General features: G+C 48.6%; 1 protein-coding gene across 1 annotated transcript in view; it reads right to left on the bottom strand.

Moving 5' to 3' along the window:
- The window catches only part of LOC144162659 (cell adhesion molecule Dscam1-like), an 809,120-nt gene that overhangs the window by 44,178 nt on the left and 745,478 nt on the right, over positions 1-19,464 (bottom strand). Inside the window, exons 13-16 of the mRNA XM_077693289.1 lie at positions 9,021-9,172; positions 4,649-4,777; positions 4,132-4,311; positions 395-465 (exon numbers count right to left, since the gene is read on the bottom strand). Of these exons, the coding sequence (XP_077549415.1) occupies positions 395-465; positions 4,132-4,311; positions 4,649-4,777; positions 9,021-9,172 (532 nt within the window). The remainder of the gene's footprint in view (positions 1-394; positions 466-4,131; positions 4,312-4,648; positions 4,778-9,020; positions 9,173-19,464) is intronic.

The raw sequence follows: 19,464 nt of genomic DNA, 5'->3' as shown, positions 1-19,464 counted from the left end.
GTGCCCTTGCAATGTCCCGTACACCTTTCGAACCCCTCTCCCAAAACCTGACACTCCTCACACCTTTTGAGTTTCAAACTGCAGACTAGAACTGGGCCTGGGGCCCGAGCTTTTACTCCTGCAATGCTGAAATGTTAACCTTCGAAGATGAGGAGCCGTGATGATGATAAGGGTGACAGCGATGGCGATGACAATGGAGAAAGCGTGATGCACGTACGAACGAGCGTACGCACGAACAAATTTTTATTTCGATTAAGGCATGCAATATATTTTATGTTAAAATTTGATGCGTTCTATGTTCAGTTTGTTAAAACAGGTAATTTGGAAGCCAAAAAAAAAATCCCGAGGGCTACGTGCAGCTCGATCGATGGCACAGGCTTTTTGATTTGCTTACCCTCCACGAGAGCTTGATGGAACTTGAGTCCAACGCAGCCGCGCTCACTTGAGACGGAGCTTCCTGGGGTGCTGAAATGACCAGTTCAACGACGATGTGCGTAGTCAGAGATTCAAGTGCCGCTGAGTTGAAACATTATTTTGCCTTTTGCATGCTGGCGGTGACTGCTTTTGAATTTAGCATCTTTGCCCTCTCCGCCGCGCAAAATTTCGCGGTGAAGCCAAACTATGCAAGCTACGGGAATGGAATAGATACACGGCTGGGCGCTCTGGAAGTTTCTATCGAAGTTGCACTCTTGCTGCAGGGAAGGAAACTGCGCTCCTCCACCCTCCCCGTATGCTACCCGTTCGCCCTTAAGGACTTCACAGCCTTCCGCATTACGTCTCCCGGTTTCGTGGCCGCCGGGGCTCTACCAAGGTTGGGAGTCCCCCCTCCTTCGCCCTTTCACTGCGCCATCCGCTAGAAGAAGCGGCAGAGAAGGGTGAAAGCCTCCGTTCATTGACACCGCCCGTTCATAAGTATACTTGGGGACAACGCAACGGAAGTTGACCCAGAGCCGCATCACCGCAGCCCGCTGTTACTCCGCGCGGCGCAAAAAGTGCCTTACTGCGAGTATTTTGAACGTGACAGGAGTCGTTTCCGTGATTTTTCGCACTTAATCTTCTTTTAAATTCCTCAGCGACTAAAAAAAGACTAGGTGTGAAAAAGAACACGATGTTACGCATTAAGCGCAATCTCGTTTCAAAAAACGCGCGCGAGTTGACATCCGGGTGCGTCGCTTCGGCGGAGCGATACGCTACAAGAGCTATTGCCGTTCTTAACTTGTACCCGAGTGTAGGCATCCCGTGCCACCCGCCATCTTTATCGCCGTATTGTCGGCGGAAGATGCTGAGGGTGAAGTTAACCTCGTCCACACTCTCCGCATCTTCTCAGCCAAATTCCCCATTTTTCCTCTCTCTCGTACCACGCGTAACTCTTCTGTGGCGAGCATTCACCATCCCCATGGATGCGCATGTAATACAACTTCGGGGTTGCTGAAACGTGCGGCCAACTTTCTGCCCTTGAAAAATTCGGCCCTTTTTATTATCTCAGTATTCTGGAAGAGCCGCGACGTCGTACCCCCCTAAGCACCTGACAAGTCACGTTTCGTTTTGTTTGCTCAGGTTTTTCGGCTACCAAGTCGATTCGATTGCGTCCATCAAGCAATTCAAGGCACAGAGTCTGCCACAGCGTACTCGTGTTGGCTTAGGCCAGTTATAGTGCGCCGCCAATGGCTGAACAAACGTTTCAAGTTCTGGGGATTTTACGCGTTAAGGCTACGGTGAAGCCGCCCTAGTGGAGGGCTCAGATTAATTTCGACCACCTGGAAACGGCCGTGACCTGGGAATCTTGACGGGCGCTTTCGTTTCGCGCCTCCATCTGAAAAATGGCCGCCGGGGCTGGGTTCAGACCGACGGCCTTGGGCTTAGCAAGACAGCGCCTTAACCACTGAACCCCCGCGGCGGGTGACTCCACAAAGGAAGAGCGCTAGCTGGCTCGAGTAAGAAGTTTTCTATGCCATTCGCCAAACCGTCGTTGACTGATCAAAAAGAGGCTTTAAAACCTCGTTACACAATAAACATTTTACACGAGTATGGACACAATTACAGGCATGCGGCATCCACCCCGAACAGGAAGCGCGCTGCCTTCGGAGATATTTTGCTTTGTTTTGTCCCATTCCCCCCCCCCCCCCCCCCCTTCACCATGATGTTTGCCCTCCTGGCTCCTCTGTTCCGCGCCCCCCTCCTTCCCCCTACCTCTGAAATGCTTACAACGCCCGCGATTTTAACCCACGGTCAGCTCCCTGGTAAGGGGGAGAATTTTTTGTTTATATTTATTTGCTGTCGACGGAACCAGTGCATGGAACCGACAATCAGTGCACGGAACCAGCAAAAACAGGGAAATCTTCGTCGCGTTTATTTTCTCGTCACAAAGGCAACCGCTGTCGAAACGTTTGAATCTTTTGCATCGACTCATATGTGGCGTTTTGTATTTCCCGCCACAATTTATAAACTAATGGCACGAACTGATTAGTATCCGCACGCTCAGTGGTGACAAAAACTAAGGGTCTCGAAGCATCTAATGGTCTTAACACGTAAAAAATATTCGCCGTGAGGGATGTTTCATTTGCCGGTGCCTTGTCGCAAATCAAGCGAGTTAGTGCGGCATGACGGCAGCTTCCTGCGCACGTCGTATAAGCTTGATTAAAATTCCCATACTCGCGGGTTATTCGTAGCGGCATGCTGCGGAGTACTACACGTGTTTTGGATTGGGCGCGCTAGGACGAAAATTACATCTACTTCCCGCAACTGTATGGGCGTCTACTCTTTATTTCTACGGTGGCAGTGTGGCCGATGATCGCAGTGCCACATTCACAAGGTGGTGAATGTCTGAACGCGCCTGGTGCGCACGCGATTATCTTTTCAGAAATGGCCGCTTGAAAAATGAGTCGTCAGTTTACTCTTTCCTTTAAAACAGGGCACGAAACGTGTATTTTTGGCGGTAGTGTTGCTTTAAATTATTTTGTATTCCAGTGCATTTGCGCATTGAGCACCACTGACCGCCTCTTGCTCCTAGAACTCGCAGCTGGTTTCTGCTTCAAAAACAAGAAATAAAACCGACCACCCACACCCACCCACACACGCAGACGCGCGCGCGCGCACGCACGCACGCACACACGCACGCACGCACGCACGCACGAACGCACACACACGCACACACACACACACACACACACACACACGCACGCACGCACGCACACACACACACACACACACACACACACACATAAAAAAAGCTGATAAATCCACAAGCCAGCCCGATACGCTTCACTTACATAGAGGTAGCGCCGCATGCTCACCGTAGTGAAATGCGCGCGGTACAAGCTGGGATGGTTGAAAAGCTGCACAAGACACCAGCAGAAACAGCGCCAAGACGGGACAAAGACACACAAATACCCCGCGCGCAGTCTTGTATCATTTGGGCGTGGTTTCTTACCATCTTGATATGCATCAAGCCTGCCTTACACCCCTTTTCCAGTTTCCTTTTACAATACAATGAGGACCAGACATCCTGTTTCCAAGGAAGGATTTATAATCACAATTGTGTGAAAATAGAATTACATCGTTGTTTCTTCATTTTTTTTTAAAATTTCGTGTGTCACTCTTGTAGTAGTGTTTCGAGTATTGTTTTCACGCGTGTGCTACTGCTATTGCTCAACTTTCAGTTATTCTACACGTGTCACTATAGATAATTCTTGGTCTCGACCTAAACCTAATGAAAAAGAACAGATATACAGCCGCTTCCCATACTGAGAGTGTGGGGGCCTCAGGTTTTTCGATCAAGTCAAGTGGTTTTTCGATCTCGTTTTTGTCAGAATGTAAATGAAGGTAGATTGATTGATTGGTTTAACAGCAGCGCCTGGGTACGGAAAAGCATTATACTGCTGCTGAAACACGCATGTGCCTACCAACTAGCCCGATTGACAGCATTGCCGAAACAGGATTACATCGCCAAGCCGCGACAACGGCTTGAAACAGACTCCGACGACCAAAGCACCATCTCCTACGCTACGTTTCTGAGAAAGTTGCACTGACTTGAAGTACGCAAGGCGCTATACCTTTTCGGCGGGAATTTCCGCGGCGCACGCAGTGCGGCAACGGCAAGCGGGACGCAGTGAGTGCTGGCGTGCTTCTCACCTTCCATGCTGGTGGTGACAGATATGGGCTTGCTAGCAGCGGACGAGCCGAGGTCGTTGTTGGCTATGACCTTGAACTGGTACTCCGTTACCGGCTGCAGGTTGGTCACCGACGCGGTGGTCAGCCCCCCCGGCACCGAGATGCGCCGCACGGAGTCGTGGTCGTGCCGGCCGGCCACCGCTGCAGTGAGGAGCGTGGCCGTCGGCCCCAGCCCGCTCACTAACATTTGTTGGCCCTTAGCTATGGCCCTTAGTTTGCGCTACCGCTGTTCCAGAGAAAAACGAGCCTTACAATCCCATTGCGCGTATGTGGATTGCAAAGCTCAGAATCCTACTGATGAGCATTTGATCCACGGATCATCGTCCCATTGTTAGTTATACATAGTTAAAAAATTACCTGCACCCCCCCCCCCCTTCAGGTCTTGACATTCTTCAGTGTTCTAGGAAGCACTCCTTTGGCATGCATACTTTCGTCTTTGCTTTGCGAGGAGCGGCGCGAGAGCCTGCAGCGCACTTGCCGTTTGGCTGGTAGACGATGGAGTAGCTCGTGATGGGGCTGTTTCCGGCGTACGGCGCTGCCCAGACCAGGCTCACCACGTTGCTGGTCACTTCGGCCACGCGCAGCTCTTCGGGCGCGTCGGGAACCTCTGCGCAGACGTCACACCGTTCCCAGAAAATGCACCACTGCTGCTTATATTGAGACGTGAGAAACACAAGGATAGGATACCTAGATGTGTGGTGAGACACTTCCGGGGTAGTACATCTATAACCCACCGGAGTAATGCAATTTGCTGGTAAAGTGTTGCGGGGAGCAGGAACTAGCTCCTATAATCCATGGCCAGACCCCGCCGAGCTCGCATTTCCACGAGTGTTGCTACCGCCGGCCCTTTACTGTTCAATATACCCATCACCTGAACATTACCTGTATACAGTCAATCAATAAATCAATCAATTGTTTATTACTGCGCCCAGGAACAGCCGAAGGGCTTTTGTGCTGGTGCGCGAAAAAACAAAACAAAAAATATCACTTTATTGAGAGCTGACCTTTGACTGCGGAGTAGAATAGACCCTATGCGAAATTGCTTGGTGATCTAGCAACACTGATGTAAACAAGACCGTCCGCCATATTGGTACGGGCGACGATCGCGAAGTCTCGTATTGTTTACTGTGGAAGAGTAGGTGACGGTAACGCGGTATGGCTCGAACTGGACTGCGTTTTCCGGGTCTCGACCACGGATTGTGGACGAAGGACTCGTCTGCGCTGCCGACTGTGTCTGAGGACTCGTACCACTCGTAGTGCCGCGCCAAATACCCTTCCGAGCGGCAGCGGAGCAGGGCATGCCGCCTAGCCACCGAGCCGCATTGCTCGCCTTCATCGGTGCAGACAAACACGTGCGACTCGCAGTAAGTAAATCTTTGTTTGTTTTTTCCTTGACGCGAGTTAACCGGTATGAGCATTTGTATAGCACTTTGTTCACCGTTGTTTACCATGCAAATGCGTAGCGGGGACCCTGTTGCAGTAACCCTGAAAAAGGAAAGCGACAATCGCCAGACCGTGCTGCTAGTGGGTGGATTGAAGTGGCGTACATTGAATTTACGGGATTATTTTTGGCGAAGATGTTTACGGAAAGGTTGCGGCCGTTTTCCATGACGGTCGTCCGCCCGCGCGTTTGCCGCAAAGCATTCGTGCTTTGCGGCGAAGTCAACTACAAAAGTGCACATGCGCCTTGAATTTTCTTTTTTGTGTGTGTTTTCGTTATTTATTGCGCATGTCCTGCCGCAAAAATCTGTGCGTCTGGCTTGTCCTTTTTTGGCAGTGGGGTGGTTGTGGTAGTTTCTAAAGCGCATGTTTTGAGTGTGCCCGAACCCGAACAGACAATACCGTAAAACCTCGTTAGCTCGAACGCACTGAACTAAATTTTTTTTTTTAAATTCGATGGGTCATCGGTATAGCCCGAATGTTTACCTGTTTATCTTGAAAGGTTTTGGAAGTGAGTTGCAGATAATCATAATATTGCTTGCTTAAGTTATGACGAACACGAATATGCGGGTACTGGTATCATTATTAACAAAGCATGCAGCGATACTTGCACGCTCGAACTTGAAAAACAATTTTGACATCATTGCTGTTTGAGGTGTAGATTATTGCCCTTGCAACAGTGTTAACCAAGACACAAAATCTGGTCATTTTGAGTCTGTTCCTTGCGGCCACTGCTTTCTGCTCTGTTCCTTTAGCATAAACTGTAGCGGACTAGTGCTGTTCTTCCCTGAGTGCTATTTACTGTTACTCTCTCTGTTCTTGCAGGTTGGGCCTCATCCATGTGGTCAGCAGCTGCTTTCGCTCCCAGAGAAAAATTGGCCGGCCCTATGTTGTGTGCCTCACCTCTGAGACGGACAGAGTGGAGATTGTGGAGGCAGTGTGCGAGTTCCCGGCGGGTTGCAGTGGATGGAGCATGCAGTCACATCCTGGCGGCTGTGCACCTACTCGTCCTCTTGCAAGCCCAAGGTTTTAAAGAGGCGCCACCGGAGCTTGCGTGCACAGCTGCCACAACAGTGGGGACGTCTGAGACAGCAGGGCATCAAGCCAGCGAGTGCCCAAGACATTAACTGGAGAAGCCCGCAAGAAAATGGCCCCTCCCTTCCCTTGCCAATGCGTCTGTTCGGCGCACGTCGAGTGCAGGAGCAATGCGAGCAGCAATAAAGTGCCGTGCAAGCGCTTGGGAGAAAAGTTGGTAGCCTTTGGAATGGGTTTATTGCCTCAGTTTTGCTGGCCTCACCCCCCACAGTAACAGAAACAAGGACTGGCATGGCACCTGGAGGGTCACCTATGAGCTACCAGCAAGCATTCAAGCCACATCACGCCGTGGTCATCTCGCGAGCACGCAGAGGCTGGGCAACGTCGTGTTTACTAGACCGCTGCATGCAGGGGTGCGCGAATGCTTTCCTTTGTTCCGTTTATATCCACAGTTTACTATACTGCACGCGTTATAAATCAGCAAAGTATTTTAATGTACTGGGATTTTCACTGTGGATACAAAAAAAGCAAAAGCACTCAAGCTGATGCGCGGCGGACTGATGCAACTCTAGCCGTTTTTTTTTTGATGAAAACTTGAAAATTGCCTCAGCTACCTACCTACATCAATGGCCACTATCATTACGTCGGAGGCATGCATGCATTATGTGACAAACTAGAGGAGTGAGTGTGCATTTTAGTCAAAATATTCGAGAGTAAATACATCGTGGCTGAAATGACAATGGGCAACAAGTTAACTTGACGTAAACAAACCTGTCAGCCCGGCAAATCGGGAACCAAGTGCAGAAACTCGAATTTTCAAACGTCAGATCATCATAAAACTGTACGCCACTTCCGCAACGACACGCGGCTAAATGCACCGAGAAGGAACTAACGACATACTCCGATACCGTGCGCGCGCGCCACAGAGGAAATTTTCAACCGCGCCGTGACGGCGTAGTGCGGCAAGAAAAGTTTACAGCCCTAGGTAAGATATAGGCTCGTGTAGGGGCTAAGCGGTACCATTTAACAATGAAATGAAGCGGGCGTAGAGCCACAGGGACGAGTGAAGAAATAAAGCCTAATTTTGACAACGTGTGTTACTGTTTCCCCGCTCGAGCGCCGCTGTCAGTCATAAATAGGTGACGCACGCTCAGTCTGCATTTAGAATACAAAGGCTGAACCACGGAACTCCAACGCAGCTGTATTTTTCATCCGGACAGCGACTACGAAATCCCGCGCCTAGCGAACCAATGACAAATATTCGCTCCCAGCGCACCGTGCCCAGCTTGCCACAAAGGTTGCTCGCGCCGGCATAGTTCGCGTCAGAAAGTTCGTTCAAGAGCGTGGAACTTCACGTGCATTTTCTCCATCTAGACCGGTATTTCCTCATTGCGTGCACTGCGGCACGCAGCATGCTCCGGCATTGTAGTCCATCACCAAGAGCGGTCAATGCCCGCATTCTATGTTTTGCTACTTGGTTTCGGTTTCAAACGACCGTACCAAAATGGCGTACCTAGTTACCGGAGTCGACGTGAGATGGCGGGGCGCATTTTGCATAGGGTCTATTACATACACGTTCGTACAGGGATCCGTCGTCGCATTGAGTTTCGTGGATGAGGTTTGTGATTGCAAAACTGTGGTTGATTTCTCTGCCATAGGAATCGGTAAAACACGAACGTGAAATGTGCAGCGAAATTTGCAGCTGAGCATGATTTGCGGGTCGGCGGCTGTCTTGTGGGTGCGCTCGGCGAGCGACGTCCTGCTGGCGGGTCGCTTCTGCAAAGGTGTACTGGTGTCATTTCCGTGACTGATATGACGTCTGTGAAATCTTGGTGTATCCCGGCATAAAATACTTTCGTGTTAAAATATAAAACTCGAAAACGAACAACCTTAAGTATAACGTACTCTTTAGTACTAAAGGTTGCTTCCTGGCAAGAAAACCCTGTGTGCAGTGGTGCACCCTTTACAGGCCGCTTGCTTCGTTGCGGGAATAAATCTGTCGCAGTTAGCACAGGACCGGGATAATTAAAGATTAATGAAGGAGGCCTTTGCCCTGCAGTGGGCGTAGATAGGATGATAATGATGATGATGATGATGATGATGCTCCGTTGTACTGGCGTTATTTCCGTGACGGATATGACGTCAGTGAAATCTTCGTGTATCCGGGAATAAAACACTTTCGTGTTAAAACAAAAGGAAACTGGAGACGTAAGATGTGTACATCTCGAGAAAAATAAAGAACATATCATTATTTCAAAACATCCTATAGTACCCGCCTTGGGTACTATAGGATGGTATTGGGAAACCGGGTGTTTGCTTTCGGCTGAGATTCCCATATAATGTGAATAGTATAGCTCTAAATGCATTGCCCTTACCCTGGACGATGACGCGGCTGCTGCCGGTGTCCTTGCCGAAGGGGTTGGCCGCCGTGCAGCTGAAGGTGGCCGAGTCGCTGCGCTCGGCCGACCGGATCTTCAGCGTCGACATGCGGCCACCCCGGCCGCTGCTCTCCTCCTTCAGCACGTACCTGCCGGGGCGCGCAAGTACGCCCGCAATGTACCGCGTGCGCTCAACGCCCGATCCAAGGCGCGAAACGTCCTAGAGGCTCGTGGGCGTGCCACAGTCATCTGTTCGCGCCAGAGACGATGGCGTAACAAATTTGCTGCCTACTGTGATTGCGCTTCTTGAACTCGATCCTCGGTTTTCTTTCTTCCGGCAATGAGCTTACACTGTATCAAAATGTTCGTGGGTTATGCACAAAATTTAAGCCCTTCTATGGCAACGTCGTCTGGAATAATTATGACGCGCACTGCAACACCGACACTTGGCTACCTCACCACATTGTTTCTGCCGACTATTTCACGAATAAGTAGACCGTTTCGTACGAGGCGACAGGGAAAACGTATGGCGCCCGACTCCTATTCGCTCTGAAGAAATCTTTCAGTGCGGTACGACGATCAAATCTCGAGCTGTATACTGAGTGCCTATGGGTTGAGATGAAAGTTTAAGGTGCGAAAAATGTCTTCATTGGCTTGTACTATTGACATCCGGCTCTTGAAAGTTCTTTGTTTTCATCAGCGCTTCAGGGTTTCTTCGAGAGGAAGAGAAAGAGATTGAACTTTAATTAAATCAAGGAAATGCTGCAGAGAGGCTTCCTCATTCCAGGATGCCTTGAGCTCGGGCCACGTCGGCAGCCCTTTCGATCAGGCGCGGCTGATCTTCGAGGCCGGAGCTGGCCAAGGCTCTCTCCCAAAGCTCCGTGGAAAGGTGGATAGTTAAATACAGAAAACTAGAAAATACTTCTGTTTGACGACTTCAATGTCCCAGGCTCTAGGTGGGACCCCACAGAAAATATCAGTAGAGACTCTAAAGCAGCGCACTTCTTTAATTTCTTGTCTTTCAACGACATCCAGCCTGCTGTCCCGCATCAAAACCCTACTGGAAACGATCTAGGACACTGTCTTCGCAAACTTCAGCTCTCTCGTTGTTGATCAATGCCCCGATCCCATCGTGGCCGTTAATCCGTGGCACCCTCCTTTTGGAGTAACGGCTCACGTATCTATGGCGCGCGACCAGAGCGTGACCGCTCCAAGACACGCTTTTGCTCGCGGTGATTGTACGTCCATATACCAAACTCTCGACAACGCTGGCTGGGCCTCTGTGTACAACGCGCCCTGTGTAGACGTAGCCGTCCAAGAGCTAACCAAATTTGTGTAAGACGCCACGGACTAGCACGACCCTAAGCGGCGAAATTGCTCCACTAAGTTTTCATTTCGGTTCAGTCACGAGCTGCGTGGCGCGCTTCGGAAAAAAGTCATTTCCACCGCCTGTTTAATGCTCACAATGACCCGCCTTCTCTCGCAAGCTCCAAGGAATGGCGATCTTTAGCGAAAGAGCTTCTTGCACGGCACAAAAAGATGTGTACCGGCTACACTGAATCATCTGTTACCCGCTCCCCTAGTGAGTTCCGGCGGTGTATTAAGTTCCGCACACGTCACGCACACGAAAACATAACCCTTCGGGACGGTGAGATGTCTGTGTCTGACCCGGGAGGCGTATGTGAACTTTTCGCACGTCATTTTTATTCGACCTACTCGACGTCGTCCGACAACGGCAGCGAACTGGGTTTCCAGTCTCACGGGAGAGTGTTGAAAATCCCTAACTTTACCGAGAATGATGTCGCGTCCACTATTCGCGAACTCCCCTCGAAAAAGTCGGCGGGATGCGAAGCATTACTTTCTTCGTCGTGGATTGCTGGGATGTCTTCGCACTTTTGCTCTGTGATATCATACGTTTGTCACATGTTGAGCACCATTTTCCAACAGACTAGAAATTAGGCGCCATCTTCCCTTTGCAAAAGTCAGGAAGGGCCACAATCCCCGGAAACTATAGGCCAATCTCCCTTTTGTCTTCCTTTTCAAAAGTCTTTGAAAAGGTCGTACATCGATACCTTTCGGCAGCAATGCGTGCATTAATCCATCCTAACCAACACGGCTTTATGCCCGGAGTCAGTAGAATCAAACCTCCCCTGTTTTCTAAATGACATTCGCCCTCCTTAGCTCTCTCTCCAACACGTTTATACAGTATATTTCGACTGTAGCGGTGCTTTTGACGCTATTAATCATAAATTACGGCTTCGCAAATTGTCCGTATCCCGCGAGTTCTGCCAGTGGTTCTGCATTTAATTAAAGGGCAGGTATAATTGTCTTTGTTATGAAGGCATTACCTTCCGGCCTTTAGCGATGATTTCAGGTGTACCTCAAGGCGTGACACTCGGCCCTCTTCTCTAACATTCTTGTTAATGACATTCAGCTCGTTGTTAGGCACTATTTGCTCTCTCAGTGCTGATGATACGAGGCTCTATAGCACGGTTTCTTCACTGGTCGATCGCCTCCTGCTGGAAAATGACATCAACGGGGTTTCTGCATGGTTCGACAGCAACAATTAAAGCTGAATCTCTCTAAAACTATCGTATTATCATGTACTCGTAAAATTTAGTGGCTCATTTTTACGTACTCTCTGCACGGTGAACTCGCAAAACGCACTACTGCAGCGCGCGATTTGGGTGTAATGATGGATGGAAAACTACCTTTCAACTCGTATGTGAACTATCCAGCCATCTCCTGTCTCCGCATACGCTTGGCGTGATTTCCCGGGCGACCAGTGAATTCACTGAGCGATCATGCTTCGCTTCCCTCTACGGCGCCCTAAATTTACCTAAGCTTGACTCTGCAGTGCAATTCGGAATTGTTTAAGCCCTTCGCCGTCCCTTCGACTAGAAAGAATTCAGAAGCGCTTCACAAGAACCGTATTTCGTCGTTGCTCACCATCTGAGCCATTATGCGCACGGCGGGATTCTCAAGCTTCTGAACCTGGATGAGCTATCTACTAGGCGTTCCAGGCGTGACCCGGTTTTTCTTTTTAACTGCATTCATTTTAAAGTTTGATCGCTCTTGCCTTGTGAGCTCTGTTCAGCTGCGAGTGCCAAGCAAACTACTGCGCCCGCATGGCTACTTTCATGTTAACAGAACACTGAGCCTGGCACCAGCTAGCCTATGCCAATATGCGTTTAAGAGCCTGTTTTTACCTCATATTGGCATTTTTTGCAGTGACATGTTTCTATTTAAGCGCTCCTCGAAAAATATGATATTTTGAATACGCAAGTTGTGGAGAGGTCAAACCTGCACTTTTCCCCTTGTTCTTGTGTTTCTTCACCAAGACCACCACCTTGCTTATGCTTGTATGTGTTCACTAACGCATACTCTACACACGACGTCCGAGCTCTTGTAGTCCAGAAATTTTTCAGCCTTCTTTTTAAGGGAGCTGACGCCTCCCTTACATGGGATGGCTAATCGTTTTGCAGGCATTTTTAATAAAGTTGCTTCGCTCGCTCGCTCGCCTTCTTTGATCACACTCTACTTATCTACATATTTATTTTACCCATTTTTGATTTACAACCCTTCCTTGCCTGTTGTCTGTTTGTATGCCTTATATTCCTCATGTACACAAGTGCATCACCCGTGAAGGCCCAGCGCTGTTGGTGAACACTTGCAAATAAATAAATAAATAAATAAATAAATAAATAAATAAATAAATAAATAAATAAATGTTTCAAGTTACCCATCATATCAAGTTACCGTGGTACTCAAGAGTCAAGACTAAGCTAGTCTTCAGAATAGTGCACCTAAGCTCCTCGTGCAGGGCGCTTGGATACGTCATTTGAAAAAAATTCTCTCCCCCCTCTCCCCTTTTTTTTTTCTTTCTTTCAAGTATGTGCGCATTCTAAAATTTTGGGGAATATAGGGCGCGAGTGTGATATGCGAGCAACTCTTTCTCAGCCATGCCTGTGTGCGATATGTTGTTTAGAAAGGTTTCAAACCAAGAATGCGGCCTTGCTTTATTTATTTAATCTTTTTTGCCACGGGAAACAAAGTGTGAGAGGATTCACCTTCTTTTCCAGATGTTTCAAGCGCAGTTTATACTCTCTCTGTTCTTACTGACACGGTGCCATCAACCCAGCAAATCCATCTTATGATTGTTACAACGCGAAAGCACGTGGTGCCAGTTTTAGCACGCAGAAAAACTGGAATCTGTCCCGAATAAAAAAAGCAAACGCATAGGTGTGTAAAACGGGCCCTTGCAGACACACATCAGCGTTCAGACTTCAGAGAAATTATAATTATTTATTATTATGTTTGTGTTTAATGGCGCAAGGGTATCTGCGACCAAAGAGCGCCAGGGCTCTGTTAGGTGGTCCTTCTATTCAGGTTTGTACTTAAAATGTATATGAAATGAGCATGGGCATGATACTGCTTAAAAACTATATGTGGGTGTAGAGGGCCCGTAGACTAAAACATAAAAATGATGATGATGGCGGATGAGAGGGACAATGGTTGATACATGAGGGCGTCTGGAGCCTCAGAGCATGCTGCGCAGCCAGGCTCCCTGTGCGCATAAAACAGCCTTCAGAACCTCCCTGAAATAGGAGAGAGTCTGAGGTCTGAAGTCACGCCCTGCATGAAATGAGTTTTAAGAAATTGACATCTGCAAGGTAAGTTAAAAGACATTTGTAAGAGAACATTGGTTCGTCTCCTAAGAATAGTGAAGGGTGTAGTGGAATATTGTATGTGGAGAGTTTAGGGAAGTGTCGTTTTCAGGCATCATTCATGGACGTGCACTCATGGAGTGCATCACACCGTTCCGTTCACACCATGGCTTCCGTTCTCCATCACACGTGGAGAACGGAAGCCGTTCCCCACACTTCTCACAGACTGGTGGGAGTGCGCCATTCAAAAGATATGCGTGTGTGGCGTGTGTGTGGCCTATTCGCAGTCTACAAATGGATACCTCTGTGAATCTACCTTGTTTCTCGGTGAGATATTTACCAATGTATGGTCTAACTGTGTGTAATTTGTTGTTGGATTCTTTGTTCCATTGCTGCTGCCACATCTCACGGAGTCTCCGTCGTATAGCTGGTTTCATGTCCAGATATGGAACCAGAGGTTCTTCCACGCGAGTGCGAAGAGCAGCTGCCACAGCATACCGGTCGGCGATTTCGTTCCCCCGTATGCTGCTGTGCCCCGGCACCCAGCAGACTACTATCCTCATATCTGAAGCATAAGCCAACATTATCTTCCTAATGAGCTGGTTTAATACAGGTTTTTTACTTGGTTTTGCCAAATGTAATGCCATCACGACACTGAGAGAATATGTAAAGACAAAATACTGTTGTATATTTGTTTCTGTGATGTACTCCACCGTAATTAAAATTCCGTATGCTTCTGCTGTGTAAAAATGCTGCAGTTTGCGTTCAGTGTCTTTGTACTAGTGAAGTTGGGGCCATGTGCAGCGCATGAGACAGCAGAAGCGGACTTCGAAGCATCTGTGTAAAAAGTGGTACAGGGGTGCGTGTGTTGCAAGTGTAAAAAATGCTGTTAAATAAGTTCTCTTGGTGCGTTTCTTTTGCTGATTTGTCTAAAAGATACATCACAAGACACTGGACGCAGGTCCCAAGGGGCAACGAGGTCGGTGGTAGCAGTCTTGTATAAGTCATTAAATGAGACCCCAAGTTCCTGTGCCTGCATTCCCGTTCGGAAGGGGAATGTCATAGTGATAGATGGACGGTTAGAAAAGAGATTGCGAGCCGACGTGTCAGTGATGATAGAATTACATGGATGATTAGTCAACGATGCTATCTTGAGAGCATACGTTAATGCTGTATACGTCCGCTGGTGCTCTAAGCACCATTGGTCACACTCAACATATAGGCTTTGGATGGGACTTGTCTGAAAGGCACTGGACGCAAGCCGGAGCCCTAGGTGGAGGACTGGATCCAACATTTTTAAGGCTGTTTAGTGGCGGATCTATATACGGCACTGCCATAGTCAAGGCGCGACCTCACAAAGCTGTTGAAGAGACGCAGAAGGCACGTTTTATCTGTTTATCTGTGTCAGGCTTTTCTTTCTTTTTTGAATGGCGGGGATAAACAAACCCGTGAATGTGGGCAGTACAACAAAGCTGAAAAAGCGCATAATGTGTAGAGGCAAATTTTATTCTACTCATAAATAACCAAGATTTGGAAAGAAAGAAAGAAAGAAAGAAAGAAAGAGAGAGAGAGAGAGAGAGAGAGAGAGAGAGAGAGAGAGAGAGAGAGAGAGAGAGAGAGAGAGAGAGAGAGAGAGAGAGAGAGAGAGAGAGAGAGAGAGAGAGAGAGAGAGAGAGAGAGAGAGAGAGAGATAACGCCTTTAATGAAAGCTGAAGAGGTCAGCCCAACTAACGGTAGGGCTTGCTAGTCCATGGAGATGGGGTGAATACAGTGAGGTGACAGCGCAAAATAGAGAGAAAGATTTTCAGTATGTTTATTGCGCTGATGCATTTGTTCTTTAGTGCGGAATAAACGTAAGCTTGTCGTCTAACACAACACCAAGGAATGTATGTTTCCTTTTTACCGGAATGGCCGAACCATTCAGAATAATATCAGGGTCAGGCCTTATACCACGCTGCCTCGAGAAGAAAACAGGTACTCTTTTCGATGCTCACCTTAAAGCCATTCTCATCAGCCCACTTGGCAAGCCTGTTCACACCCAGTTGGACCTACCGCTCACATATGGATAGGTTACAGGATTTAAAACTGATATGTATATCATCCACATACACGGAGTAAAAAATAGTTGGCGGCAGTGCCTTTCGAAGAGTGTTCATCTTAATGATAAATAGTGTACAGCTGAGTACCCCGCCCTGTAGAACTTCGTTTTCTTGTGTGTGTATTTCTGAAAGTGCTGCACCAACTCTTACTCGGAAGACACGCTCAGACAGGTAGCTTTCTAGTGTGTTCGGCATTTTTCCTGACGCACCGTATGACTTCAGGTCGCGCAGGATACCGTAACGCCATGCAGTGTCATATGCTTTTTCCAAATCAAGGAAAATAGGCATGCAGTGCTGCCTGTGAACGAACGCATCCTTGACGTACGACTCCAAGGCCACCAATTGGTCAGTCGTGCATCTGCCCGACCGCAATCCTGCCTGGCAGCTATCCAGGATTCCGTGATATTCTAAGAAGTACACAAGTCGTCTATTATTCATCTTTTCAAGCAGCTTGCTTAGACAGCTGGTAAGGGCAATGGGACGATAACTAGATGGAGAGGAAGGACCCTTGCCTTCCTTCAGAATTGCAGAACTATTGACTCTCTCCACGCCCGTGGAAAGCGTCCAAGAGACCAAATTTTATTAAACAAGGAAAGAAGATCGTCAATTGTGTCCGCGTGGAGGTTTCGTATCATTTCGTATGAGATTTTGTTTGGGCCAGGTGCTGAATTTTTACATGTGGCCAGTGCAGCCTGAAGCTCCTGGAGCGAGAATAGGGAGTTGTAAGAGCCCTTCGATGGCTTGTTGTCCCGTATGGGTTTGTGCTCAGCGGACTTTTTATACTGTTTAAATGTGCTCGTGTAATGTGACGAACTTCATACGTGTTCAAAGTGTTTTGCAAGCGTGTTTGCCTGGTGCTCAAGCGTGTTGCCTGTGGTGCTGACAAGGGGTAAATTGTTTGTCTTGTGTCCTTTGAGTTTCCTTATTCGATTTCATACCTTGGCTGTGTCAGTGTAAGAATTAATAGATGATATAAAAGACCTCCAACTGTTGGTTTTGGCTTCTTTGCGGATACGCTTTCCCGTGGCTTTGGCGCGCTTAAAAGCGATGAGGTTCTGGGCAGTGGGGTATCTACGAGGAACACCCCAGGCCTTATTTTGTGTTTGTCGTGCAAGCCTGCATTCCTCATTCCACCAAGGCCTCCTCAGATTAGAAGTACCACAAGATGCCTGGGGAATGGTACTTCGGGCAGACTCAAGGATATGGCATGTAAGAAAACTACAAGATTCATCGATGCCCAAGTGACTGATGGTTGGGTGAGACAGTTTTGATTTTTCCTTAAACTTTGCCCAGTCAGCACCGGATTCTCTGAACTTTTTATTTGAGATGGAACTGGAGGGGCCTGTTTCTCTGGGAAGTGGTCACTTCCGTAGGGGTTAGTGTCGACCTCCCATTCAACGGACGGAAAAAGAATGGAAGACCCAATAGACAAATCGATGTGCGAATATGTGTGGTGTGTTTGACTGTAGTATGTTGGCTATTTTTTGTTGAATAGGCAAGCTCCAGATTATAAAAGAAACTTTTCCAGCAAGCGGCCCCGGGTATCTGTACGTTCAGACCCCCAGATCTCACAATGAGCATTAATATCGCCTACTAACAAAAAAGGTGGTGGAAGTTCGTCTATTAGAGACTCGAAATCAGAACTTGATAGGTAGTAGTCAGGAGGAATGTATAAGCAGCAGAGTGTTAATAGCCTATTAAAAATTATTGCTCGGACAGCCACTGCTTCGAGAGGAGTAGAAGAAGAAGAAAAAAGAAAGGAAAGGCCGGGAGGTCAACCAGGTGTAGAGCCCGGTTTGCTACCCTGCACTGGGGGAATGGGGCTCAGGGAATAAAAAGTGTGGGGGGGGGGGGGGGAGAAGAGGAAGAGATAGGTGTGGGAAAGCGCACACTCTAGTCCCGTTTCGGGTACTATAGTCTTTCAAGCAAGTTCGTTTCACTCAGGAAACGTAAAAGGGCTTTCGTCGCCTTCTGCGAGGTCGATGGTGAAGACCGATGACTTAAAATAGTTTCCACCGTAAATGGTCGATTGTCCAATCGGCTCAGCGCGGTGGCAAGCACGCTCCTCTCCGACGAGTATTCGGGGCAGCGACACAGCACATGTTCTATAGTCTCTTCCGCCCCGCAGGCGTCACAGTGAGTGCTGCTGGCCATCCCGATGACGAAGGAGTAGGCTTTCGTGAAGGTCACTCCCAACCACAGTCTACAAAGTAAAGTTGACTGGGGTCGAGACAGCCCATACGGAATACGGCGCCGAAGAAGGGGATCCTGAATATACAGTCGGGGATTCGAAAAGTCCGGTGTGTTCCATTGCTGCATGGTAATATTGCGTGCAAGGGAGCGAAGCGTCCTGGCGGCATCGGTTCTTGAAAGCGGAAGTAGAAAGGTGCGGTCGCTCACATGGCCTGTACGGGCAGCTTCATCCGCCAGCACGTTACCGATGACTCCGCAGTGACCTGGAAGCCACTGGAAAATTACGTCATGGCCGGCTGTGATGGCTTGATGGAATTTTTCTCTTATCTCTGTCACCAGTTGGTGTAGGGGGCCGTAGCGCAGGGCTGCGCGTAAGCTCTATAGGGCAGCCTTGGAATCCGAAAAGATCGCCCAATTTTGAGGAGTAGCTCCGATGATATGATCAAGAGCCTCACGAATGGCTTCAAGTTCTGTAGCTGTCGAGCTCGTGATATGGCCAATACGGAATCGAGTTGTTGCAAAATATGCTGGCACAAACACTGCACCTGCCGAACTGGATGACGTTACTGAGCCATCTGTGTACACATGTTTCCTGTCGTTGTACCGTTCATGCAGTAACAGCAGCGTAAGCTGTTGAAGGGCCAATGATGACAAGTCGGCTTTTTTTCGAATTCCCGGAACACTGAGACGAATCTCAGGTTGTGCCAGGCACCACAACGGGGAGGTCAGTGTTGCCGCAGGGGCGTACCTTGAAGGGATTTCAGCCCTGTGCGTTGTGATAATGGCTGAAAAAGTAGATCGTGGTCTACTTAGAGGAAGATGCGCCAGATGGTGAGAAGGCAGCCTCGTGAGGAGCCTGATGTACAGGCGTAGTGTTTCAGTAGCCACGTACGTTGCTATTGGGTGTTCCTGTGCGATGCAAATGGTGCCCACTGTTGATGCACAACGCGGCAAACCAAGACACGTGCGCAGAGCCTGCGCTTGGACGCTCTGTATTACCCGCAGGCTAGTGGTCCAAGTGTTGGAAATTGCTGGCAAGCTGTAACGCAAGGCGCCTAAAAAAAGTGCGGAGTACAGTTGCAGCATTCCTCTTACCAACGCCGCCTGTATTAACATATTGCCTGACGCGTCCCGCGCTTTTCAATGGGAAGGGTAGGGACGCTTAGTTCAGGCTCTGATCCGCTATGTGGCGCGTGCCGGCGGACATCTCGCCTGACGTCACTGCTCGCGAGTCGCGAACGCTGCACCCATAGAGTTTCATACTAATATATACTAGAGGGAAATCTGGCGCTGCATTCGCGTGCCGCCGCGGGCGGCGCCATCGCAGCTAGCGACGTTCCTCGCCTCCTTGGCTTGCTTAGTCACATGGCTTCTTTTTCGTCTTCAAGCCAAATCAACAAAATTGGTAACATTGTTTTTTTTTATTCAGCTTGCATGAACCTTCTAAATAATCCCTGGCAAATACATCTTTCTGGAGGTTTA

Source organism: Haemaphysalis longicornis, unplaced genomic scaffold (genome assembly GCF_048455015.1).
Source record: "Haemaphysalis longicornis isolate Haplotype H1 unplaced genomic scaffold, Haemaphysalis longicornis Haplotype H1 scaffold_1, whole genome shotgun sequence".
Taxonomy (NCBI): domain Eukaryota; kingdom Metazoa; phylum Arthropoda; class Arachnida; order Ixodida; family Ixodidae; genus Haemaphysalis; species Haemaphysalis longicornis.
The sequence above is the reverse complement of the archived record's forward strand: the minus strand, read 5'-3'. Positions and strand labels throughout refer to the sequence as shown.